The sequence below is a fragment of the Trichosurus vulpecula genome, chromosome 1, assembly GCF_011100635.1.
Source record: "Trichosurus vulpecula isolate mTriVul1 chromosome 1, mTriVul1.pri, whole genome shotgun sequence".
Lineage (NCBI taxonomy): Eukaryota > Metazoa > Chordata > Mammalia > Diprotodontia > Phalangeridae > Trichosurus > Trichosurus vulpecula.
In genome coordinates this window covers 51,284,132-51,309,191 of record NC_050573.1, presented here as the reverse complement: position 1 = coordinate 51,309,191, position 25,060 = coordinate 51,284,132, and the positions used below count along the sequence as shown (strand labels likewise).

The 25,060-nt window shown below is 48.8% G+C and overlaps 2 protein-coding genes across 8 annotated transcripts; one reads left to right on the top strand and one right to left on the bottom strand.

Annotated features, from left to right (window-relative positions):
* Positions 1–35: 35 nt before the first annotated feature.
* Positions 36–1,102, top strand: RPS28 (ribosomal protein S28). The gene is made up of 4 exons (XM_036755706.1): positions 36–172; positions 343–390; positions 504–635; positions 1,033–1,102. The coding sequence occupies exons 1-3, from the start codon at positions 134–136 to the stop codon at positions 624–626; spliced, it is 210 nt and encodes a 69-aa protein (XP_036611601.1). The 5' UTR covers positions 36–133; the 3' UTR covers positions 627–635; positions 1,033–1,102.
* A 174-nt stretch (positions 1,103–1,276) lies between these two features.
* On the bottom strand, positions 1,277–22,312 carry KANK3 (KN motif and ankyrin repeat domains 3). Of its 7 annotated transcripts, none has more exons than XM_036755697.1 (12): positions 22,236–22,312; positions 16,124–16,277; positions 15,277–15,315; positions 13,605–14,942; positions 13,421–13,514; positions 12,699–12,896; positions 12,463–12,550; positions 12,133–12,355; positions 3,761–3,903; positions 3,354–3,554; positions 3,004–3,102; positions 1,277–2,114 (listed from the first exon to the last, which is right to left on the bottom strand). In XM_036755697.1, exons 3-12 carry the CDS (start codon positions 15,308–15,310, stop codon positions 2,031–2,033), a joined length of 2,502 nt encoding a protein of 833 aa, XP_036611592.1. In that variant the 5' UTR covers positions 15,311–15,315; positions 16,124–16,277; positions 22,236–22,312; the 3' UTR covers positions 1,277–2,030. The 7 variants fall into 7 exon arrangements, with proteins under 7 accessions (XP_036611592.1, XP_036611584.1, XP_036611569.1 ...); XM_036755689.1 differs by having other exon boundaries at positions 16,153–16,344; positions 22,236–22,286; XM_036755674.1 differs by having other exon boundaries at positions 12,699–12,911; positions 16,153–16,277; positions 22,236–22,280.
* Positions 22,313–25,060: the final 2,748 nt, after the last annotated feature.

The following is a 25,060-nucleotide window of genomic DNA, read 5'->3' as shown; positions in this document are numbered from 1 at the left end:
AAGGAAGAGAGGGAGGGCTCGCGCCGAGGTCTCGCGAGCGTCGGAGGCGGGACTTGAGGAAGCGTATAAAGAAGCGCCTGGGGGCACGTGACTCTCTCTCGTCCCTCCGCTTTCTCCTGTTGCCGCCGCCATCATGGACACCGGCCGCGTGCAGCCAATCAAGCTGGCTCGGGTGAGGAGAAGACGCCGGGACGGGGGCTCGGGGCCGAGGAAGGAAGGGCAAGGGGCGGCTGCCTGGTTGCAGCGAGGGGGCTGAGAACCCGAGCTGCTCCGGGGCCTGGGAGGGGAGGGAGGCAGCGGGGGGGTGGCCCCGGCCTCACGCTCTGCGCCGTCCGTCTCTAGGTCACCAAGGTACTGGGCAGGACCGGTTCTCAGGGCCAGTGCACCCAGGTAAGTCCCCGGCCAAGCGCCGCTCCCCTCTTCGCGCCCCCTGCCCAGGCCCTGGCCCCGGCCCCTTCCCTCGGCCTCCGCGCCTTGCTGAGGCCTCTCTGCCTTCTGCGCAGGTGCGCGTGGAGTTCATGGACGACACAAGCCGGTCCATCATCCGCAACGTGAAGGGCCCCGTGCGGGAGGGGGACGTGCTCACCCTGCTGGAGTCGGAACGTGAGGCCCGAAGGCTGCGGTGAGACCGACCGGTGAGTGCCGCCGAGCCGCCCTGCGTCGGGGGAAGAGGGACGGGGTCTTCCGGTGATTGGAGAGGGGGGGGGGGGCTCTTCCTAACCCTACCCATCATACCGCACTGTCCCCCAGAAGGTCCGAGAGCCCAACCCCTTTTGACAGAGCGGGGAGCTGAGACCCAGAGAGACGTGCAGAGCCCCAGACAACGTGTAGGGGAGCTGGGAAAGGCCAACAGATGCTTAGATAGTACCGTGGGGAGGCCGGCCCGGGGCTCTCAAAAGAAGCTTGGTTTTAGGCCAGACCCCAATTAGTAAAATTAAAAGGCTGGTGGTGGTTGGGGTGACTGTGGTAGATGCTGTGAGCTGGAACTTCTCCTAGAAAAGTCCTAGTACCTTACACTGACTTTATTTTCAGGTGGAGGCCCCTAGGCTGCTGGTCGTGGAAGGACTGCTAAGGGATGTGTAAAATAAAGAGTTTTGTCTAAGCTGCTGAGTAGTGTGACCTTTTAAAGGAGGGATAATCAGGTAGAACCAGGCCCTTTTTATTCCCCGGAGGGGATAAAGAAGGGGAGGATGGAACGCTGGACATAACCAAGCAGGATGTAAACAGGTATCCTTTGTAAGCTAGTGTGTCTCCCAAAAACAGAAAGGAGAAAACGTAACCATGTAATAGCATTTTATTGGAAAGTTTCTGTTTCCCCAGATTGGATGGGGAACCTCCTATCTCAGAACAGGACAGCACTGAAACCTGGTTATTCATGACCTTGGGCTGGGGTGAGGACCGTAGAGCTAACCAGCTCTGCCTTTGTAAGGTCTAAAGCAGGAGAGACCTTGTGTAGATGGCTATCTAAAGAAATGGAGGCTGGACCTTGCAGTAGGACTCAAGTACGGGTCACCTGAGCCTAAATTGGTATGCTCTACACTACCATCCTTTTCCCTTTCTGAGCAGCTGGAGGGTTTTGATTGATACAGAGTTGGGACAGGAACTAAGAATGAGAAACCATTTTAAATGGCATGGTGGCTCGATGGAGCACTTGGGGAAAATAAGAACTAGCAGTTCACAGAGTGACAAAGAGTGCTAGGGATAATTCTCGGCATTCTTGTATATCTCTTGGCCTGTTGCAAGCCTGGAATTGGGGAGAGCAAGGTTATTGCTGGGTGACTTCCAGCACCCTTCCCTGAGGTACTTCATTCCCATTTTCCGATCAAGTCCCTAATTCCTGAGAACCTTGGGATTCCGTTGTGCCTGCTCCCCTAGTTTATAAAGGCTCTTCACTTTAAGGTGCTTTGTGGGACACTAACTGGAAGCCTATACCAGGTCCAAGCTATTCTCTATCGGGAGGTTAGTGGAAAAAAGAACAGAGCATTAAGTTATGTTTAGCTGGGATGGGGCCAGGGAGATGATGTGGCCAGTCACATAGACCCAACATCTTGCTTGCTCTCACAGCACTTGTCATCAGTATCGCTGCTCTCCGAATCAGGAGAAGCTGGTGGTGTCTGGAAAATAGGATTGTAGTTATGAATTGAATGGGATGGGAAAGGCCATCCCATTTACTAACCTAGTGCCTATTGTGATAGGTGGTATCGAATATGAAATCCTAGCCTGTCTTTTTCCCTCCCATCCTCTCCTTTAGGACCATGTTCCAGATGGGATCTTTTTTAACTTCACTCCACCCTGGCTGCTTCTCCTTTGCCTGCAAATATATTTTGATGTTTCCTACCCTTAAAAAAAAAGGTGCACTGTATTTGACTTATCCCTTCCCCCTACAGAAAAGGTTACTTTTGAAACAATTTAAATTGTTTTCTGCCCATGTTCAAGAAGCTTTGAGGTCCCCAATCTATGATGCTAGAATATTTACTCTTCCTTCTATTTATTATGATTTTTCTGTTTTCAGTCCTTCCTATAGCTTCCCTTCTTTGAACCTCTATCTCCAGCTCTGACTTTTGCCTAGGGTCCCCATGTTTCCAAGTCTATGTTCAACACCATCTGGATGTCTAAAATGCGGCTGTTCCCTTTATCCAATAACCCCCAAATAGTTGGTGAGCACCATTCTAGTGGCTAAGGCTAGAAAAGCTGGTGGTTTTTGATTTCTTATGTTACCGTCCTCTCCCCAGGTCTAGCCAGTCAGCAATTCTGTCACGTCTTTAAAATGCTTCATGTCGGCCTCTGACACTGTCCACTACCCTAGCATTTATCGCCTTTTTCCTGGACAATTACAATAGTTTGTTTACTATATACTTCAGATTTCCTATTCCAGTTTGTCCCATACTGCCAAATAAAAGTCTCAAAGCACTTAACACAATCAATCTGCCTTGTCTTCCTTCCTCTACAGGGTGTTGCTAATGGTGGAAGAATCTTTGTAGGGTTCATGAAAAGGTGGCTTACCAAAGGCCCTGATTTAGCTGAGCTTAAGTGTGCATGCAGCAGGGCAGCGACTTCTTCCTGTCCAGCTTCTAGGGCTATGGCCAGGGCACTGGTGCCTTCCTGGGGGGAGGTGGGGGGGGGGGCGCGGGATCAGGACAAGCTATCCTGGGGGATGAGACTGACCCAGACAGCTCCTGAGGTGAGGGTAGGTTAAATTCATCTGTAGCATCAGGGAGGAAGGGAATGATACGACGGGCCCCACAGTGATCCCAGGAAGAAGAGGTGAGAAGTGGAGCTGGAATTCTGGGCAGGTTAGAGGGTGGTGGTCTGAATCCCATTCCTCCCCCAATCATGCAAGCCCCTAGCCTCACATTGTCCAAGACAGCCTGGTCACAGGTTGGCTGGGCCAGAAGGAGCTTTACCATCTCCACACGCCCATGTTCACTTGCACACATCAGGGCTGTGGACCCTTCCTCATCCTGCAGGTTCACGTCAGCCCCACAGGCTAGCAGGGCAGCCACCATATCCTGCCGACCATGGCTCACTGCCAACATCAAGGCTGTCTGTCCTGCCTAAAGGAACCAAGGATAGAACATGGGCTGGGAGCACCTACCCCAGCTCATAGGGGAAGGGACCAGACCAAGGCCAAGGATGGTTACCCAATCAGAATAAGGAAGTACTGTTAGTCTGGACACCCTACAGCAGCCTGGATGGATTTATTTGGATCCCTTGGATGTTGAGATTGTGGGCTCCCCTAGGAGCAGGGAAGGGGCCTCACCTGGCTGGCTTTGGCATTGACATTTCCTAAGCTGAACAGCCTCCTAATTACATCCATGTCAGCCTCTCCATCCACAGAAGCCAGAGCAGCCAGCATGAGGGCTGTGTACCCTGCTCTATTCTGATGATCCACCTCACACACTCCTGCAAGGAAGAAAAGACAAAGTGAGGGTGATGCCCTAGCTCTCATCCTCCGATTGCAAACTTGTGCATCACACCTGTGCTCTCCAGCCTCTCACAGAGCCCTGGAAGGTAAACAGTGGACTGGAAGTGCAGACAGTTATTAGCTGTGTGACCTTGGGTGATCAACCTCAACCTCAGTTTCCTCATCTGTAAAATAGGAATGATAGCAGCATCTGCTTTCACAGGGTTATTCTGATGGACAAATGAGAAAGTGCTTTGTAAGTTTTTGCATTTGATTTTTTTTTTTAGTTTACAACACTCAGTTCCACGAGCTTTTGAGTTGCAAATTTTCTCTCCCTCCCTCTCCTTCCCCCGGAAGATGGCATGTAATCTGTCATAGGTTCTATATATACCTTCACATTAAACTTATTTACATAGTAGTCAAGTTGTAAAGTAGAATTATAACCAATGGAATGCATCGTGAGAAAGAAGGGGAAAAAAAGAGCAAGTAGTTTGCCTCCATCTGCACTGAGACTCTAATTCTTTCTCTGGAGGTGCATAGCTTTTTCTATCATGAGTATTTTGGAGCTGTCTTTGAACCTTGTATTGATGAGAGGAGCCAACAATGAGTTTAAAATGTCTATAGACTATCCAGTTTGAGTGGTCCAATAGGCGGTTTAGAGAGGTGATACTGGAGGTCAGCAGAGAAGTTGGGGCTGGTTACGTATATTCGATAATCACCAACATAAGAATAATAATTGAATGCACAGGAGCTGATGGGATCCCAAAGTGAAATAGGATGGAAAAGAGGAGGGCCTATTGGGGACTCCCACAGTTACTGGACATGACCTGGATGAGGATCCAGCAAAGGAGAGTAAGAAGTGATCAGATAAGTAGGAGGAGAACCGGGAAAGAGTGTCACAAAAACCTAGAGAGAAGGGACTGGAGAATAGTGTGAATGACAGTGTCAGAGGCGGTGGAAAGGTCACAAAGGATCAGGATTGAGAAAAGGCCACTGGGTTTGAAGATCAGATCACTGCTAACTTTGGAGAAAGTAGTGTTGGTTGGAAACCAGATTAGAAGAAAGAGAGAAAAGGAAGTGGAGGCACCTATTGTAAGCAGCCTTTTCAAGGAGTTTATCCACAGAGAGTAGAGGCAATATAGGATGACAGCAGGGATGGGAGGATCTTTTGAGGGTGAAGGAGACACGGGTGTGTTCGTAGGCAGTAGAGAAACAGCCTTTAGATGGGGAGAGACTGAAATGGGGACAACAGGAAGCAACACGTGAGAGAAGGTGGGATGTGCATGTAGGGTGTAGGGAGGGGGTGTGCCCTGGCAAGGAAAAGGGCCTCCTCATTGTGACTTCAGCTTACCCATCCAGCTTTACTCCTCCCATTCACACAGTCCATGTTCTATACAACTGGGCTGCCTGTTCCCCAAACTCCATCTACCATCCTTTGCCTCCACACAGTGCAGGCCATCTCCTATGCTTATTCCTCATCCCTGCCTGTTGAAATCTTTTTTCTTCAGGTGCCATTCATGAAACTTTCCCAGCGAAGTGTTCCCTCCCACCTCTACTTTTCCCAAGGAACATTATCTGCACTTTGTCCCCGTTTGTATTGTACTTAGCTTGTTTGTGTCCTATGTGTTCATATTCTACCCCTCCCCCATAGATTATAAGCTCCCTGATTGCAGAGACTGTCCCCCACCATTGAACACAGTGCCTTGCGCCTAGTAGGCACTTAGTAGACATTTGTTGAAAATCTGCCATAAGCTTCAGGAGAGGCCCTGAGGACTAAGCTTAGTAGGATTCCAATATTGAAATGTCCAGAATACCTCAGGTATATGGATGTGGATGGAAGGTTCCCAGCTTTAGGACCTACCCCTTCTTGAGTATTGCCACCATGTCTGCCAGGCCCCAGACTCTAAACAACAGGATCTGAATTCTTCTGTGGAAGGTAGAGAGGTTTCATTTTTGTCTCTAGCTCCACTGCCCAGCACAATTCAAGGTAATGAATGAATGCTTGCTTACTTGATTGATTGATTGATCGGATCTTCCTCATTCAGCCCTCTTGCATCTTCCTAGTGTCTAGCAAAATGTCAACTCCTAACACTGGCATTAAAGACCCTCCAAGATGCGACTCCAGCCTACCTATCCATTCTTCTTTCATATTGCTTCCCTTCACATAATTACTGAGACTTATATAGCACTTCACACACATTATTTCATCTCAGCCTTGAACCAACCCTATGTGGAAGGTACTGCAGGTATGATCATCTTCCTTCTGAATGAGGGAACTGAGGCTCAGGGACCCTACATGCACATCCCACCTTCTGCCAATGTCACCCTACTACAAAGCATTAGATGCCAGATTTGCATCCAGGTCTTAGTGGTTCCATATCTAGCCCTCTATCCACAACACCGCAGGTCTTCTCATATACTCTACACATCTCAGTACAATTAGACTGCTTTGCCCCTCATTCTTGTTGCTGTGCCTTTGCTCATATCATCTTGCAGGCTGGGGAGAGATTGGGCACACAGCACAGGCTGGAACTGGACAAACATACAAGCTTCATCACACACTAGGAGGAGAAGGCAAGATCCATTATCTAGCAGGTGGAGATGTGAATTCACACAAGGGACAAGGTCAAAACAATGGCCTTTCTTTTGTCTGAGCCTCAGTTGTTTCACCTCTAAAATTAGGACCCCAGACTAGCTCTCTCAGATTTAGAGCTGTTATGCAGAGAAGAAATGGGGGAAAAAAAACACAAGCAAGACAGCTTTGAAAGCTACAGGTCGAACTAGTACATTTCAAAAGAAATGTAAACTGTACGTAACAGAGACCTGCAATTTCCTGTACAATCCTCTCTTTCTATTATCCTATGTATGTGGAAATCCAGGTTATTTGGTGTTTAAGATCAGATTTATAAAATGAAAACAAAACAAGCAAAAGGGTTTAGATCCCTTAAATCCCATGCTGCTTAGCAGAATGGAAGCTCCTTGAGACCAATGACCATGTCATTTTTTATCTTTGTATCCCTGTTGCCCAACATGATGACTTGCAAAATATTAGGCACAATCAATTTGTGTTGATTGCATGAATCTGAATTCTAAGAGAGGTAGGAGGTCATTGGAAGAGCAGAGGTTATGGGAATGATCACTTAGGTGAGGCACAATTATTAGCAGTGAACTGTGTCAGTACCAGGGAGAGTTCCCAGTATGTTAGTACCAGTACCATTGGGTGGGGTACTATGCTCAGGGCCTCACTGGGCAAACTGCTAAGCAGACACCTCCCTAGGGACTTCAAGTCATGGCTATAAGCGCCTTGGAGGAAGAGGAGTTTCCTCTCCCAGCAGACTTTAGGAGAGCCTGCTCATCTCCTGGCAAGGACAACAGGGATCAGCACATGGGTTGCACCCTCTACAGGTTATGATCTAGATATCACAGGATTTAGAGATGGGAAGGTGTGGATGATGTCAAGAAATTCTGTAAATAACTCCCATTCCCACCAAGCCTTAAGGTTACAAAGTGATTTCTTCAAAGGTAGGCAATATGTGTTTTGTCATGCGCATTTTACAGCTGAGAAAACTACCCAGGGGCTCAGAGTAAGTGATTTATCCACAGCTAGTAAATGTCTGAGGAAGGACTCAAACGTAGGACAAGAGAATTTAGAGCTAAAAGAGCATTTGAATCCAAACCCTCCACTTCCCCATTTTATAGACAGGGGAAATGAGTCACAGGGAGGGGAAAAATCTGGCCCAAGTCACCCAACTAGTAAAATGAAGAGGTTGGACGAGATGGGGTCTGAGGTCATCTGAGCTTTAGTCTCCAGCTCTAAAGCTATAACCCTAAATAGCTGATCCATGACTAAAGCCCAGCTCTTCTGACTCCATATTTATTGCTTCCCACTTTAGCACAATGTCCCCAATATATCTCCAGCTCCCTTAAGCTCCCCAAGGTTAACCTAGAGAGTCACACTGAGCCCTGACTGCCACCGCAGGAGCACAGAATGCAGGGCACCTCATCATGTCCTGCCTAGAAGGCCGGAGTTCAACACTGACTTCATCACTGAGAAAGGGATAGTACAGAGATGGAGCCAAATAAATGCCCAGCAGAGCACTGGACTGGGAATTGGGAGACCTGGGTTTCATTGGAAATAGCAGAACAAAAATGACTCACAGGGAGTTGTGAGACAGGATGAGCAGGGAGCTAGAAAGAGAGCATTTAATTGTCAAGTCACCTGGCCCTGAAGAAGTGCATCCTTGGGTTCTGTAAGAATGGGCAGATGTGATGGCTGAGCCACTGTCAGCAACATTGAAAAGATCATGAAAAATGGGCTATGCCACCTAGCTGCCCCCCCTTTCTTACAGGATTATTAAACTAGTAGATAAGGATACTGTAGGTATACTTTGTCTAGATTTCAGCCACACTTTTGATAAAGTAAAGAGGATAGAAAGATATGGATTAGAAAATAATACAGTCCAATGGACTCAGAACTGGTTAGATGGCTGGACTCAAAGGGTCCCTAGTTCAGTGTCAACATTTTAGGAGGCCCCCTTGGGATCCTTGCTTGGCCCTGTGCTGTTTAACACTTTTATCAATGACCTAGATAAAGACATAGATGGCATGTTCATTGAGTTTGTAGATGACACAAAACTGAGAGGCAGAATTAACACACTGGATGACAGAGTCAAGATGTAAAAGACTTTTGAGAGGCTAAAACATTTGGGCTAAATCTAGTTAAGATGAAATTCCATAGGGATAAATGTAAAGTTCTAACCTTAGGTACAAAAACAGTCAATTTCAGAAGGGGGCAAAAGGTGAAAGGCATGGATAGACAATGGTTGTTTTGAAAGAAGATTGGTGTAGAAGACTGCACAAGCACCTAGGTGGTACAGTGGGGAGAGCACCGGGCCTGGAGTCAGGAAGACCTGAGTTCAAGTCTAGCCTCAGGTACTAGCTGAGTGACCCTGGATGAGTCACTAACTCTGTTTGCCTCAGTTTCCTCATCTGTAAAATGAGCTGGAGAAGAAAATGGCAAACCACTCTAGTATCTTTGCCAAGAAAACTCCAAATGGGGTCAGGAAGAGTCAGATGTGATTGAAATGAGAGAAAACAAGGATGAGCTGCAGACACAATACGAATCAGCAGCGTGATAAGGCAGCCAGAAAAGGTAACACCTTGGCCTGCACTGAGGGGCCTAGCTTCCTGCAGTAGATGCATGATACTCCCACCATCCTCTGCCCTCATCAGACCTCATCTGGAGCCTTGGTTCCATTCTGGGCACCACAGTCTGAGCACTGAAACACTGGAGTGCCTAGAGGAGGACAATCAAGATGGCGAAGGCCTCGAGTCCACATTGAATGAGGATCAACTGAAGAAGCTAGGTATGTTTATTCTGAAGGAAAGAAGGCTCCAGAGGCCATGATGGCTGCTTTCAAGTCATCCGAAGGACTGTTGTGTAGAAAAGGAATTAAGTTGGTTCTGTTTGGCCCCAAAAGTCTGAACCAGGAACAATGGGTGGAAGTCTCAAGGAAGCAAATTTAGGTCTGATGTCAGGAAAAGCTTCCTAAGGATTAAAGCCATCCAACAGGGCGATGGGCCGCCTCTAGAGGTGATAGGTTTCCTTTCATTGGAGGAAAGACTCTTTGTGACCCCATTCAGGGTTTTGTGAAAGACACCTTACCAGGCAATGAAGTCCAACTCCCTCAGCCCAGGGTCACACAGCTAGTAAGGGTCTAAGGCCAGATTTGCACTTGGGAAAATGAGTCTCCCCACCTTTCCTCCTTTTGGAGGAAATGTTATAAATGTATATGTTATATATATGTATATGTTATAGTGTATTTGTTATGGTGGGGAATTTCTTTTGATCCCAGGTTGGATTAGATGCCCACTCTTAAATTCTTGGACACAGCCAAGTCCTTCCCCTCTTCTCAGCCTCAGTTTTCCCATCTGTAAAATACAGAAGTTGGGGAAAGGTGGACCAGATAACCTCTGAGGTCTCTCTGAGCTCTGAGGTTCTGACTGTGGGAAGGAGGTAGCATGAGATAATAGAATAAGCACTTGGACAGGCATCTCACAAACCTGACTTGTAAATCTAACTCTGACACTGACCTGTCTGGATCTTAGTTTCTTCCATCTGTGTATGTTGCGGAGGCTGGGTTTGGACTAGGTAACCTGGATAGTCCCTTCCAGCTCTACATCCTGTCCTCCCATCTCTAGACTCTGGGGCATCCATTTCATATCTGGAATAGGCACTGCTATGGATCTGGTCCTGCCCTCCAAGGGGGAGGGGACGGAAGGGAGTTGGGAAAAGGGCTGGATGTAGTCCTGGTGGTTTAAAGATGGGAGCGACCTAAAAGAATGAGGCCTCTCCCATCTGGGGAGAAGAAAGGACAGTGTGAGTTTACAATACTAGAAAGGGGTTCAAATAAGATGTGTTCACTAAATTCCAATACCAGGATGGCATTCTGTTCTACTCCTTCAGCCCATGAAGCCCAAGAAAGGTAACCTGACTTAGATAAGGATGCCCTGTACCTCACCAGCAAAGGTTAACCATATAGCCTCACATTCATTGCTTTCTTCCAACCTCTGAAGGACTGTCACAAGGAAGAGGAACAAGCCTTATCCTGCCTGGCCCCGAGGACAGAACCAGGGGTAAAGGGTAGAAGTTACACAGCCAGAGTCTGGCTTAATAGAAGCAAGGACTTCCTAACAGTCATCCCACAATGAAACAACCAACATCGAACCCCTATCATCCATGGAGATATAAAGAGAAAAGCCCTGGATGGTGCCAGAAGACCCTACTTCAAATGTGGGCCCTTACTTCTGTGAGGCTCCAGTGGACTTTCAGTTATTCAGTTATTTTTCTATCATGCCTGACTCATCATCACCCCATCTGGGGTATTCTGCTTAAAGATATTGGGGTGGCTTGCCATTTCTTTCTCCAACTCATTTTAGAGATGAGGAAGCTGAGGCAAACAGGGTTAAGTAACTTGCCCAGGGTCACACAGCTAGTAAGGGTCTGAGGCCAGATTTGCACTTAGGAAGATGAGTCTCCCTACCTTCAGGACCAGCGCTCTGTGCACCACAGCACCACCTAGCTGCCTCAGCTGGACTGAGGTAGCATCCAAAACCTATTTGGCTCCTAAAGCTCCTCTGAGTCTGGCTCCAGCCCACCTTTCCAGGCCTCTTGTGCATTTTCCTTCTTTCACACACACTACAACCCGGCCACACTGGTCTACTAGTAGTTGCCCCAACACTCATTCCATCTCCAGCCTCAGCTGGTCTCCCATCCTCTCCTTCTTCACCTCCTGATTATTTCAGAATCTCCAGCTTCCTTCAAAGCTCAGTTCACAAATGAAGTCTGTCCTTATCCCTTCATTTGCTAGTGCCCTCCCCCAGAAATTAACTTGATGTAAATTCACATTTAATTTTTTCGGTACACCTTGTTGTCCACCAATGCAATGCAAACTCTCTGACAGCAGAGACGGTTTCATTTTTGTCCTTGTATCTTTAGCAGCTAGAACACTAGGTGGCACATAGTAGATAAGTTAGTAAGTTCTGGTTGAATTGAATTATTAAATCGAATGCCCCTTTCCATTTCCAAATTCTGTGATTCCTCTAGGTAGTGAGCTCTCTGTCACTGGGATTATTTAAGCAGAGGTGGAGGGCTCCTTTTTGGGGCGATTATAAAGAGAACCCCTGTTTGGGGAATGGGATCACATTAGAGAGTTCCAAGGTTGCTTTCTGGCTCTAGGAATCTGATTCACCCAGGAACCTTTAGGCTCTGACTAATCCAGCAACCCTCATGGATCCCCCTCCCCTCAGAGTTCCTGGAGCCCTGAGTCTGAATCATAACACACATTCCAGCACTGGTTTCTATACTCTTGTACAGCTCCCATCTCCCCTTCCTCTTCCACATCACAAATGGCTATTCAAAGGATACTGATTGATGCAATGAAGCCCCCAAAGGGAAAGCGGTGACAGTCGTGGTCACCTCCAGCTCTCAGACCCCAGACCTAGCCATATCTTTGACTTCCATCTCTGGCCCTGACTCCTGAACCACGCATCTCTTCCCTCAGATCTGGGTAGCCCCTTTGCCCACAGGAACCAGGATAGCCGGGTTCAAAGTACATACTCAGTGGAAACCCCTTACAAATTCCAGTCAGACCTGGACTTTGAGGGCCCACTGACCAGCTCCCAGCCCTGCTTCCCATGCCTCAACCTAGGCCCCAGGCCCCACTGACCAGTATCCAGCAGTAGGCGTACAATGTCAAAATTGGAATGGGAGACACTGTAGTGCAAGGCCGAGTTGCCGTTACCATCAGCCAGGTTGACCACGTGGGCCAGCAAGGCTGGTGACTGTGCATTCAGAGTGGCCAGGAGGGCTGCCACAGGACCAGGGCGGGAGTGCTTCTGGCTGGACACACGAAACCATTCCTGCTGCACCAGACGTGAAGTGCAGGTGGCCTGTGAAGTGAGATGGAAAAGCAGAGAATGACAGGAGATTTTACCCATGACCCTGCTCACCTCCTTAGAGCCTTGATGGGAGGGGTTCTGGGGGACTGAGCACTTACCCCCTCCTGGTCCCGGCTGCCCCTGGGCTGGCTCAGCTGCTTCTGGAGCACCAGGCAGGCTTCCTTCAGGCGGGGACTCAACTCAAACCTGAAGCAAATTAGATAATGGGGCCCTAAGGCACAGGGAAGAGGCTCCCAAAGGGGTGGAAAAGGGGCAGAGCAAGACTCTGGATAGGATGGAGACCCTCCCAGAGACAGAACAAAACTGACTTACTCTTCCCTTCACCCCTACTCACTTCTCCCGGCTGTCAGGGGCATCATGTCCAGGCTCTGACTGGTCCTGGACACCAGATGAACCGCTCACTGGGGAGTGAGGTGGGGAGTGGTCGGCAGAGCCAGAGCTGTCATCTGAGGAGCCCTCAGGGTCCCCTGGTTCTGAATCACTGTCACCATCACTGGCTTCTTCCTCTTCACTGGATGAGGAGCTCTCATACCTGATGGAAGAAGGACTTGTGGGTGGAGGAAAACAAAGAGGAGAGGCCCTAAGTGCCAAATAGAAGTCTAGAATCTCCAACTCTCAGAACTGAATGTAATCTCCAGGCATGCCATATGATGTGTTTCTGGACTGGCATCTCCACTGCCCAACCTTCCTGACCAGTGATCAACCATGCTCTAGTGAGGGGGAAACTACATCTATCCAAGGAAGCCCATTCCGTGTTTGAATCATGGAAGGAATGTATAGTCCAGAACAAGGGCTCTAAGCTAGAGAAAGTCAAGCACTGTATCATAGGATTTAGACTTGAAGGGACCTTTGAGATTATCTAGTACTAGCCCCCTCTTTTGTAGATGAGGAAGCTAAGGCCAAAGATGGCAAGTGACTTTTCCAAGGTCACACCACTAGTGAGTGGAAGGACTAGACCGGGAAGCCAGGCCCCTGATTTCAAATCCAGTGCTCTTTACTTGGGACCAAGAGAGAACCCAGAGCCCAGGAGGAGGGAATTGGGTTCTAGAGTCTCACTCTCCATTGAGGACGCCTACAAATTGCAAGCTCTTAGGGCCAGAGCTGGGCTCCGCCGCTCCATCCCGCTTCTTCATGATGGATCTGAGGGTACCTAAGGACAAAGTGTGCTTGTTGGACTGGGCACCACTCAGGTATGCCCAGAGCCAGGCAGAATGGAAGGTGAGGGGTAAGCCAAACCTACCAGCTTGGGCTGTGATCTTGCTCTGCTGAGCTGGCACTGGATGCGGGACTTCATGCCCCGTTGGGGCAGCCTCTCCAAGGCTCAGCTCCAGGGACCCCAGCTCAGCCTGTGTGCCCTTGTCAGCCACAGCCTCCTGCCCCAGGTGGCTGGGGGTCTGGGTGGCAGCCTCTTGTCGTTGTAACCTCAAAGCTGCCTCCTCTTCCTTCAGGAGCTGAACGGCCTCTAGCTCCTGGAGTCGCCCCTGCAGGAAGGCACTCACCCCACGCTGGTGTTCCAGACTGTTCTTCAACATCTCTAGTTCCCGCTCAGCTGCATCTGGCACCCCCAAAAGCTCCTCTGTAACCCATGTGGCTGCCTCATGGGTGTCAGGCACTGCCAATGTGCCCTCTTCACAAGTCTTGGGTGTTGCCAGTATTCCTGCCTCGCAGGTCTCCGATACTGCCAACACACCCACCTCCTGGGTCTTGAGCGCCATTAATGTGCCTACTTCCCGGGTCTCAGGCACTGCTAACATGCCTGTCTCACAGGAAGCCCCCTGGGCCTGAGCTCGGGCCTTGGTCCCCCTCTCTGATGTGGCCAGTCTTTCAGTTAGCCGGCGTAACTCAGCCAGTTTCCCAGGCCGAGCCACGGAGTCTGGCTCCAGCTCGAGCTCAGGTTCAGGGCCCAGCTGGTGCCCTGCCTGGATGAGACGAGCCCTCTCCTCACGTAAGGTGCGCAGCTGCTGCTGCAGAGCAGGAAGCGACCTCACCTGGCCCTCCAGCTCTCGAAGTCGCCTCAGCGCAGCTGCCATCTGCTCCCGGACATGCTGTAGCTGGGCTGGGCTGGCAGCTGGGGCAGGGCTGCTGCGGCCGGAGCTCAGTGGGCTCTTCCAGCCCAGACCAGGGCCAAGTCCGGTGCTGACAGGTGCCTGCTCCTGTTCCTGTGCCAGCCGCCGACTCGTCTCTAGCAGTGTCTTCTCCACTCTGGGGTTTCTCCCTAAGACTGTTCGGGGTGATGGTGGTGGCAGGAGGCCAAGGCTAAGGGGAGGTGCTGGGGCAACGGACAAGGCTCCCCCAGATTCCCCCAGGCCCTGAGATGACCCCCGTCCATCCTCACTAGCTAAAGACTCTGTGGAAGTCCAGGGTCCTGGGCTACGGGGACTTCGGGGGCCAGAAGGCCGAGGTCCCCGGGGTCGACGGGTGGGCAGTGGGGCTCTACTACGGAGGCCCTGCCCACTTTCAATATCCTCCACATACTTCAGGAAATCTAGATCCAACTGGAAGCCATAAGGAGTCTCCACCGAGTATGGACTTCGAGCCCCACCATCCTGGTCCCTGTATAGAAAGGGTCCACCTAGGTCTGGTGGGGAGAGATACATGGTTCAGAACTAGCAACAATCAGGGTTAGAGACCAAAAAGGTGACATGGGGTCAGACCCAGGTACTTGGGGAGCAAATGCAGGGCCAAACTCAAAGGCCAGAAGGAGGGGGAACCCAGAGTTCACTCATATCCAGGACAGCAAAAAGGATGCCCTGCTGGAATATTGGAACTACCATCTTCCCACCACTTCCCCTTCCTGGTTACAGAAAGGAAATGGCCTGGACGGCCTGGGTTTCCTTGCCCTTTTCACCAGCTCAACCACTTTAGCCCCTTGGGAAAAGAAGGAAGTTTTCCCTACCCCCAATTCCTCTCACCTGGCAGGTTCTGGTTCATAGCAAACTTGGCCATTGTCACTGTGGACAAGCAGGAAAAAATGGTATTAACCTAGGCCAGCAAGTTTACAAAATGTTTAACCCTGATCCTGTCCAATCTGCCCTCTCCCCTGGAACTATGGAGTCTTCAGTGGCCCCTTCCCTGGCCCTCCAGGATCTTAGGCCTTTTAGCCTAAGGCAGTATTCTGCAGCTGGGAAGGGGAGGGTAGATTTGGAGTCAGAAGCACCTCAGTTCACGTGCCAGCTCTGAATCACTTACTACCTGTGTGACTGAGGACATCATTTAACCTGTTTAAACTTCATTTTATTCCTCTATAAAATGAAGAGGTTGAACTAGTTTGGGGGTCCTTAACCTTTCTGTGTCACAGTCCCCTTTGTCAGTGTGGTAAAGCCTGGGGACCCCTTCTCAGAATCATGTTCCTAATTGAAGGAAATGAGAAATTTCAGTTAGAGATGATTAAAAATAAAAATAGAATTTTTTTCTTCATCCAAGTTCATAGACTTGAAATCTAGCCTCGAGCCCCTCAGGGTTAAGAATCCCTGGATGAGATGATCGTTGAGATCCCTCCCAACTCTGACTTGCAACCAAGGTCCCGCCCAGCTCTGACATTCTATGTTCCAGTGACTCCAACTCTATTACAAATGATGCTTCCCCAGGGAGTGTCAAGACCCCTAAAGACTAAAAGCAAAAACAATGAGAAGCCAGACTAAAGGGAGCACCCCATTCCCCACCCAACCCCTATCAAAGGCACTCCCTCCATTTTGCTTGAGAATTCATGGCTCTTTGGAGGAAATACAGTGGAGTCTCCAGGCTCCCTTTTCTACTCACCTGGCTGCCTCTAGGACATGGTGACCTACCTCCTGATGGGGCAGAGTGGGGTGAGACTTAGAAGGCTATACTGATGGGGCTTCCCCAGATCCCCTCTCTCAGCATCGAAGAAGAGGAGAAACAAGCTGGCATGAGGATTATCCCCAGCAGGATCCTTGAAATCAATCCAATCAAAATGCATTTATTAAGCACCACTTGTGTGCCAGACTCTATGCCAGGTACTAGAGATACAAAGAGAGAAATGAAACAGTCTCTGCCCACAAGAAGCTTACATTCCTTGGGGGGAACAACATATATGAATATGTATGAACTAGCAATGAAGTAAATACATAGTAATGGGAGCAGGGGAGGCCCTGGCAGCTGGGAGGATGAGGAAAAGTCTCACATTGTAGGGGGCAGGGGGAGCCTGAGCTGAGCTTTGAAGGAAACAAGGGATTGATTCTAAGAGTCAGAGACGAAAAAGGAAATGTGCTGTAGACAGGGACCAGCCTGTGCAAATGCCTGGAGAGAGGAGATGGAGAACCATGTTCAAGAAATAGCCAGGCCAGTGTGGAGGGACCACAGAGTGCATGAATGGGATGAATGTATAATAGGGCTGGAAAGGTAAGCTGGAAACTCTAAGTGGATGGAGGGGCAGCTAGAATGGGATGCATCTAGTAAGCACGCTCAGTTGGAACACCCATCTCACACTAGGTCTTTGGCCATTGCAGCAAGAAGGTGTGACTTGAGTCAGGAGACCCAGGTTCAATTCCTAGCTCTAGAACTTCTCTATAAAGTGGAGTGGACCTATTATATAAGGTTATTGCAAAGAAAACACTTTGCCCACTGCAGTCATGTGGAAATGGGAGCTCTCATCATGGGATGTGAGGTTCAAAGGGACCTTAGGAACCATTGGGTCCAACCCCTTCATTTTACATATGGAGAAACTGAGGCCCAGAACTTGCCCAGGGTCACACAGTTAACAAGCAGCAGAGCCCGAATCCAAACCTCAGCAACCAGATGCAGCACCCATACCTATATACCATGGCCACTCATTTTTTAAAAATTATTATTCTAAATTACTCTTGGCAAATCACTTAACTTCTCAATGCCTGGGCATACAAGCTGCAAAGCAGGTACCAATCTGTATTGGTAAATAGTTTGGTTCCCCCCCCACAAAAAAAAGGAGGTCAAGATGCAGCATGGTCTAATAGTCAGCCTTAAATTCAGGAAGACCTCGGTTTCAAATTTGACATTTACTAGCTGTATGACCGTAGATGGGTAAGTCACTTAACCTCTTCATGAGGTAAAGCTCTCAGAAAGTTTCTCAGGAGACTCTCTAAGATTAAAAGTTACAGAACAGCTATAGATTTGTATGGGTGGAAGGAGTTCCCATACCAGGAATCCCCTATGCTGATGACATCACAGGTCCCAAACCAAGATTCTCCCCTTCCATCCCAATCATTATTATTATTATTATTATTATTATTAACACAATTACTGCTGAGGCTAGCAAGAAGCCCAAAGGACTTATGTCACCATTAGGGAGCCAAGAACCAAGAGGGTGGAAAGGCACAGAGAGAAAACTGGCTTCTATAACCGTGCTTGAACGTTCAATCTATTTGAGAGATAGCACAGTATGGTAGGGGGAAGGGAGGAAGGAGAATATAGGAGAATTTATAAAGCTCCTCCTCTATCCTAGGCACTATATGAAATGGTTTTTGTTTTGTTTTGTTTTTACAAATATCTCATCTGGTCCCCACAACAACCCTGGGAAGTAGGTGCTAATATTCTCCCCATTTTACAGTTGAGGAAACTGAGGCATGGAGTTTAAGTGACTTAACACAGCTAGTAAATGTCTGAGCCTAGATTTGAACTCAGGTCTTCCTGACTCCAGGCCAAGCACTTGTGTCCACTGCACCACCAGCTGCCTAGCAAGAAAGAACAGTCCTGGTCCTAAGAGTTGGGAGACCTAGGTTCAAGTCCAGGCTTGGCAGTTTCTTGCCTTTTACCTAAAGGGCAAAAGTAGGAGCCATAATGCTTGTACTGTCAATTATATGGTACAGAAGGAATAAACACTTGATTTGGAGTCAGAAGACCTAGATTCAAATCATGCCTCTGCTTTGATTCCAAGGACCCTGCTGGAGATTATCTTGATGTGTCCTCACCTACTATCCCTCCTCAGGTTCTTCCTTTGTAAAGAGTGTTGGACTAGATGACCTCGAAGGTCCCTTCCAGTTTTAAAAACCTAAGGCTGTAATGATGAGAAAGAAGTGTTTAAGAGATGTAGTAACAGGAGCAGATAATGATTCCTTCCCCCATTTATGCCAGGAGACATTGAACACCTTTGAGTTGGAGAAAGATCAGAGGAGTAAGTTATTCCAACAAGAAGAAACAGTTAGGAGGTGATCAGAGAGAGGACACTTTGGATATGTGAAAGAAGACCACCTTCTCTGGAAGGAGGGGGATGACACTAGACCAAAAAAGGGAGTAACTTCTTGGGGATGCTGGCCTCCTGGCTCCAAGGAAGGTAAGACCAGACTCAGAGTTTCAATACAGGATCCCAGGGAAACAGGCCACCCAGCCTACGAGATCAAATGAGACCATATCTGTAAAGCATAGCACAATGCCTGGCACATAACAAGCACTATTTAAATGCCTATTCCCTCCTTCCCCTATGATTGTAGGACCTAGAAATAACTGGTCACTACATTTATCCACACTTGTAAAAGAAAGTCAAATTTATATTGCCCAAAAGATGCTTAAAACCTCTGTAACCTTAGGTAAACGACCTCCCTTCTCTGTAAGATGGGGAAGTGGTCTGGGCCAGACAGCATCCAAGATCCCTCCCAACTCTAAAATCTCATGATTCTAGGATGAAAGGTCTAAGGACATTTTCTACAAATGAGTCATTATGAGGCATCCAGGCAAGCAGGAGGGGAGGGGAGGAAGGCTGTAGGCGGAGAACACCCAAGCCTTGGGTTCCCAAGAGACCTAACCTCCAAGGGCACTTATGTCCAGTACTCTCACCAAATAGGAGGAAAGGAAAGGCCCAGCCTGGGACCCAAGGAACTGGGTTCCAGTCCTGACTGCAGCACTGGCCTTAGGGAAGTCCCTCCTTTTCTGGCCCCCACTTTCCCTATCTATACGCAAGGAAGTTGGCCTCTCCCTGCCCTCCCAGCTGGAACAATGTGTGAGTCTAACATCCTGGAAATGGGAGAAGTGACTTCATTGCCCAGAATCAGGGAGGAGGCCAAAAGGAACAGCTGAGCACACAGCACAAAGCCAAGGGTGCTGGAACATCTGTTTGCAACTGCAGCCTGAGCTCTCTAAGCAGCCAAAACAGTCACAGGGTCAGGAAGGCAGTCTTTGGGACCCAGGTCCACCCTGCCTCACCAAGGGGAGATCAGGAATGCTGGGGCCAGTAGAAAAAACAGGGATCTGAGACTCCTCCCCTGTCCAAGCCAGTGATACATAGTTCAGACATTCCAGTCTCATCTGGAAGCATGCCAGCTCCCTGAAGCTGGACAGGCAGGCACCAAGGGGGAAGGAGGGGAGGGCCCTCGACCCAAGAGATGGATATGGATGCTGGGCCATCCTTCCCAAGGCTCTGTAAGCTCTACCCTCACCTGGGCCAACTCAGATGCCAACCTGAGAAAGGCATGAAGCCTTCTCTGACCCAGCTGCAGGAAAGAATGTGCCTCTTGGACAACTCTCAGCACAGTGCCTTCACTGCTCTCTTCTATACTTCTCACACTCCCTAGTAGCAGAATTATTTGTTTACTTGTTCCTCCCTAGTTAGATGTCATGTTGGAAGCTCGTTGGGATTAGGGTATGAGTTATAATGTGTAATGCTTTGTAAACCTATGTAAACGTGGGTTCTTGTATCCCCAGTCCAGGGCCTTAGATATAACTAACAGATTCATAATAAATGTCACTTGAATTGGATGAATTAATTCTCTGACCCCATTCACTTTGCCTCCAGTCAAGAGTCTGTCCATACCAGCCTCCCGGATTCCTTCAACTGGCCAGAGCAAGTGCCCCTCCCCTGTCTGCTCCCTTGCCCCCCAAATGGTGATGGCTCAGGCTCAGCAAAGCCAGATGCCAAAGGCCAGAGGAAAGAGGCCCCAGAATACTTGGAGCTGCTCAGTCTCTGTCAGTAACAGCTCAGGAGCTGGGTCTATTTGGGGTTTAGAGAGGAGGATGAAGGAGTTCAGGGCCTGATTTGGACCCTGGCTCTCAGGGCCAGCACCTTTCAATAGAAGGGGCTGTCTCTAATAGTAAACCAGAATTCTTCGATTAGAGGTTACAGGACCATTAAGGCCTCTGCGTCCCACCCAGGTCTGAGATTCAAGGATTCTGTGAACCTGGTGATGTATGTGTGAAGCACACAGTCTGCTCTCCCCACCACCACCACAGCCTATCAGTGTCATGTGACACCACCCACCTCCCCACCCAATCACTTTATAGAGCATGTCCATGTGTGTTATGTGTGTGTATCAGAGTGAGATCCAAGCCCCGATTTTAGTAAACAGCTTCCCTTGCTTCACCCGCCTACCCCCTGCCCTAGGCTGTCAAGGAAGCCAGATGCTTCTGCCTAAGAGCCCCTCATTAGCCCATCATGACTCCCAGGGCCCTGCCAGCTATTTTGGGATCCTGCACTGCTGTTATCACTGGGTGACAAGTTGGGGAGGGGGAAGAAGGAAGAAGGAAGAAGAAAGGCCTTAACTGTTGATGAGGGGATGAATTGTAATAGCTCACACTTCTAAGGTTTTACAAAGTGCTTTCCTCCCATCAACCCTGAGAGTTAAGTTATCCCCATTTTACAGATAAAGAAACTGAGACTCAAGAGGCAAAATTACTAGGTGTGCAACCTTGGATAAATGGCAAAAAGAACTAAGATGGGAGGGGTGGGGTATCTGCAACTACAGACTTCTATCTCCTATCTGCATATATGGATACTTTGAGGCAAATATTCTCCTTACTGAGTCTCACTTTCCCCCTTTTATAACATGAGTAGAAGAGAAGACTTTGCCCGTCTTTTCCAGGTTAAAATCCTGTGGTCCTAAGCCCCTGGTGGTTGTCCCAGGTCCTATTATGAGGGGCCCAAAGGTATTAGAGGCTGCCCACCTGAGGATCAGAGGAAGAAAGCCTGGCTTTTCCCTTCCTGCATGAAGGACTGTAGGAACTGACCTCAGTGAGGCCCCACTTGATTCAGGGATTGATGTCCCAAGCCCCCCTAGAGCTCCCTCACTATCCTTAGGAGTGGGAGGGGACGGAAGGGACAAAGATTCTTCCTTCCTAGCTAGGCGGCTTCATCCGCCTGCCCATTGTCTCTCAGGGCCCCTGGGGCTGCTTCCCAGGCCCCAGCTTCCGGAGAGGTTAGGGCACCCCCCCCCCACCTCCAGGCCTGGCCTCCAGGGCTGGGGGGAAAAGATAGGTGATATCCAAGCATCAGCTAGGTTAAGCAGAGGAGGTCTGGTACCAACCCCTGGTAGGAAGCTGTGCAATATACATTTCCAGGTGTAAGCCCCTACCCTTACCTGAGGAAGGAGTAGGAACATGGTCAGAGCCACCCCGCACCCTGGCCAGCCCCCTCCTTCTCTTAGGACAAAGCCTTAACAACTTCCCCCCGCCCACCTTACGCACCCGCGCCCGCACGCGCCCCAAGTCTAGTCACAAGGATGGATAATCACATCCTCCCCTACTGGGGGTGACAAAAATAGCAGACCTTCCCTGTCCAGCTACTCAGTCCTTCCTGGAACATCTTTGAGAGCCCACTCCCCTCAAGGGCCTCCCTCGTACCCTTCTCTTCAAACCTTCCAGGGAGGACGACCTGCCTAGGAAATACTCCCTGAATTGGGCTGAACTTGCAACCCCATTCCCACCCTCATCTACTCCATGGGCCCCCCACCACTCCTGTCTTCTCCCGCGCAGCCCACTTTGGTCCCCCGCCCCCAACTCTCCGCCCCAGATCCTCAATCCATGCGCCCTCAAACCTCCAATCCTAGGTCCCCCCCCTCCCTGCCCCCCATCTCTTGCTCCCTCAACCCCTACACCCCTACCCCTGGTTCTTCCGATCCTTCCGTCTCCCCCGCCCTCCAATCCCGTCGGGAATTCCAAACTCTCCTACCTGAACAGCTCCTGGCCCCGACGCCGGAGCCTCCGCCAGAATACGATGCTCTCCTTAATAAACCCGGGACTAGAACTGGCAACTGCATCAACCAATCAGCAGCCGCAGGGTTCCGGAAGGACCAATAGTAGTGTAAGGGCTGGTGAGGGGCGGGGGATCCGAAAGCTGATCTTGCCTCTCTAAGCTCAAACTGAGAAGGGGACAGAGTTCCAAGCCCCTCCCTGCGGGTTGCTTTCGGCCAGACCGGCTGATCCTGACCCAGCCACCCCAGTCCTAGAGTTCCCTCTGTCCCGAGCGCCTGCTGGAGAACTTAGAACCTAGAACCTAGCCCTGTGACCAGGGAGACACAACTAAACCAGAACTCAACCATGCCCGAAATGGAGCCCAAAGCTCAGAACCCAGTCCAGGGAGAAGACCGACCAGAGCTCAGAATCAAGCCCAGAACCAATCCGGGAAAGCTCAGAGTGGAAACCAGAATACAGCCCAAACTGAAGACTTGAGCCTAACCTAAAATAGAGACCAGGATTCAGACTAGAAGCCAATTTGGAGGCCAGAGCTCAGCCCTGCCCATTTGGAGTCACTGCAGTGCCCAGAATCTACCCTAGAACTGAGTCTCTAGAGCTCGGAGCCCAGCCCAGCTCAAAACTAAGTCAAGAGCCCCAGGCTGGAATTTTAGACCTTCCTTCCACAGATAACTCCCTCACAGTCTGCCTTGCTTCAGGCAATCACCTGAACCCCACCCTCCAGAGGCACTCACCAGCCCTGCAGGCCACTTAGCCACCTTTAATACTTAGACTATTCATTCTTTCTCCATATGTTTGTCTGTTCTCTCTCCCCCAACCAACCCTAGGAAGGTCAGAGCCCCAGAGCCGCAGAGTGCTACAAGGCCTCCAGAACCCATCCTGTTCCCCCATCACCTTCAGCCTTTAGGTCATAAACCCCAAGGAAAGACTAGATTCAAAGAATTAGATGTTGGGACTCAAACTGTACTCTATTATCTGATCCAGTGCTTGCCTGGCTTGTGAATAATTTCTCCTTCTCTCAAGTCCGTACACCAAATTTAAAAAACTTTTATTTATTGCCTCCTATGTACAGTTATTGCCTCAGGAACCTTCCTTCCCTTGCCTAATTACAGACTCATAGAATTTTGAGCCTCCCACCCGACCCCCAGCTCTATGACCTATGCCACGCAAGGTTATCCAAGATGGACAGATCATAGTGGAGAGTTCCGATAAAAGGTGATCCACAGAAGGAAATGACAAACCACTCCAGTATCTTTGCCAAGAAAACCCCATGGACAGTGCTAAAATGATCAAAGAGATAACATCAGAAGATGAACCCCTCCATTAGAAGGCGTTCAGTATGTTACTGAGGAAGAGCAGAGAACAACTACAAGTTACTCCAGTACTAATGAAGCAGCTGAGCCAAAGCCAAAAGAAAGCTCAACTGTGGCTGCATCTGGTGACAGAAGGAAAGTCCAATGTTGGAAGGATCAATATTGCATAAGAACCTGGAATGTAAGATCCAGGAACCAAGGTAAGCTGTATGTGGTCAAATAGGATTTGGAAAGATTAAACATCGACATCTTGGGTGTCAGTGAACATGGGACTGAGTGGATTAAATTCAGATGATCACTGGGCAAGAATCACTTAGAAGAAATGGAGTAACCCTCATAGTCAATAAAAGGTAAAAAAAAAAAAAAAAGTAGTACGGGGGTATAATCTCAAAAATGACCGAATGATATCTGTGCAAATCCAAGGCAAATCATCCACCATCATAGTAATACAAGTCTGTGCTCCAACCACTGATGCTGAAGAGGCCAAAGTTGATCAGTTCTATGAAGACCTACGATACCATCTAGAGATAACACCAAAAAAAGCTCATCATAGGAGACTGGAAAGCTAAACTAAGAAATCAAAAGATAATTGGAACAATGGGCAATGGGCCTTGGAGTACAAAATGAAGCAGAGCAGAGACTAATAGAATTCTGTCAAGATAACCACTGATCATAGCAAGCACTCTTTTTCGATAACACATGCTCATCACCAGAGGGTCAATATAGAAATCATATTGGTTATAGACTTTGCAGTCAAAGGTGGAGAAGCTCCATACAGTCAGTTATAACAAGGTCTGGAGCTGACTGTGGCTCAGATCATGAGCTGCTTATTGCAAAATTCAGACTTAAATTGAAGAAAATAGGGGAAGTAATCAAATCACATAGAGATGACCCAAATAACATCCCTTTTGAATATGAAGTGGAGGCGATGAGTAGGGAGTAGATCTAGTAGGTAGAGTGTCTGAAGAACTACGAACAGAGGTTCACAATATTGTGCAGGAGGCAGCAACAAAAAACATTCCAAAGGAAAAGAGCAAGAAAGCAAAATGGCTGTCCGATGAGGCTTTCTAAATAGCTGAGGAAAGAGAGTGAAAAGTAAAGGAGAAAGCGAAAGATACACCCAACTGAATGTAGAATTCCAGAGAATAGCAAGGAGAAATAAGAAAGTTTTCTTAAATGAGTAATGCAAAGAAATAGGGGAAACAACCACGACGACAGAATGGAAAAGTCAAGCTCTCTTTAAGAAAATCAGAGACATTAAAGGAAAGTTTCATGCACAGAATGAGCATGATAAAAGACAAAAATGGTAGAGATCTAATTAGAAGATTCTTGCTCCTCAGAAGGAAAGTTATGGCAAATCTGGACAGCATACCAAAATGCAGAGGCATCACCTTACCAACAAAACTCCGTATAGTCAAAGCTATGGTTTTTCCAGTAGCAATGTATGGCTATGAGAGTTGGATTGTAAGGAAAGTTGAGTGCTGAATTT

Excerpts from the sequence above, each read along its gene's own strand:
- RPS28 (XM_036755706.1), top strand. The coding sequence starts at position 134 with ATGGACACCGGCCGCGTGCAGCCAATCAAGCTGGCTCGG. Across the intron at positions 173-342 it reads AGCCAATCAAGCTGGCTCGG|GTCACCAAGGTACTGGGCAG; the intron begins GTGAGGAGAAGA and ends GTCCGTCTCTAG. Across the intron at positions 391-503 it reads CTCAGGGCCAGTGCACCCAG|GTGCGCGTGGAGTTCATGGA; the intron begins GTAAGTCCCCGG and ends CCTTCTGCGCAG.
- KANK3 (XM_036755674.1), bottom strand. The coding sequence starts at position 15,310 with ATGGCCAAGTTTGCTATGAACCAGAACCTGCCAG. Across the intron at positions 3,555-3,760 it reads TCAATGCCAAAGCCAGCCAG|GCAGGACAGACAGCCTTGAT; the intron begins GTGAGGCCCCTT and ends TGGTTCCTTTAG. Across the intron at positions 3,103-3,353 it reads ACCAGGCTGTCTTGGACAAT|GAAGGCACCAGTGCCCTGGC; the intron begins GTGAGGCTAGGG and ends ACCTCCCCCCAG.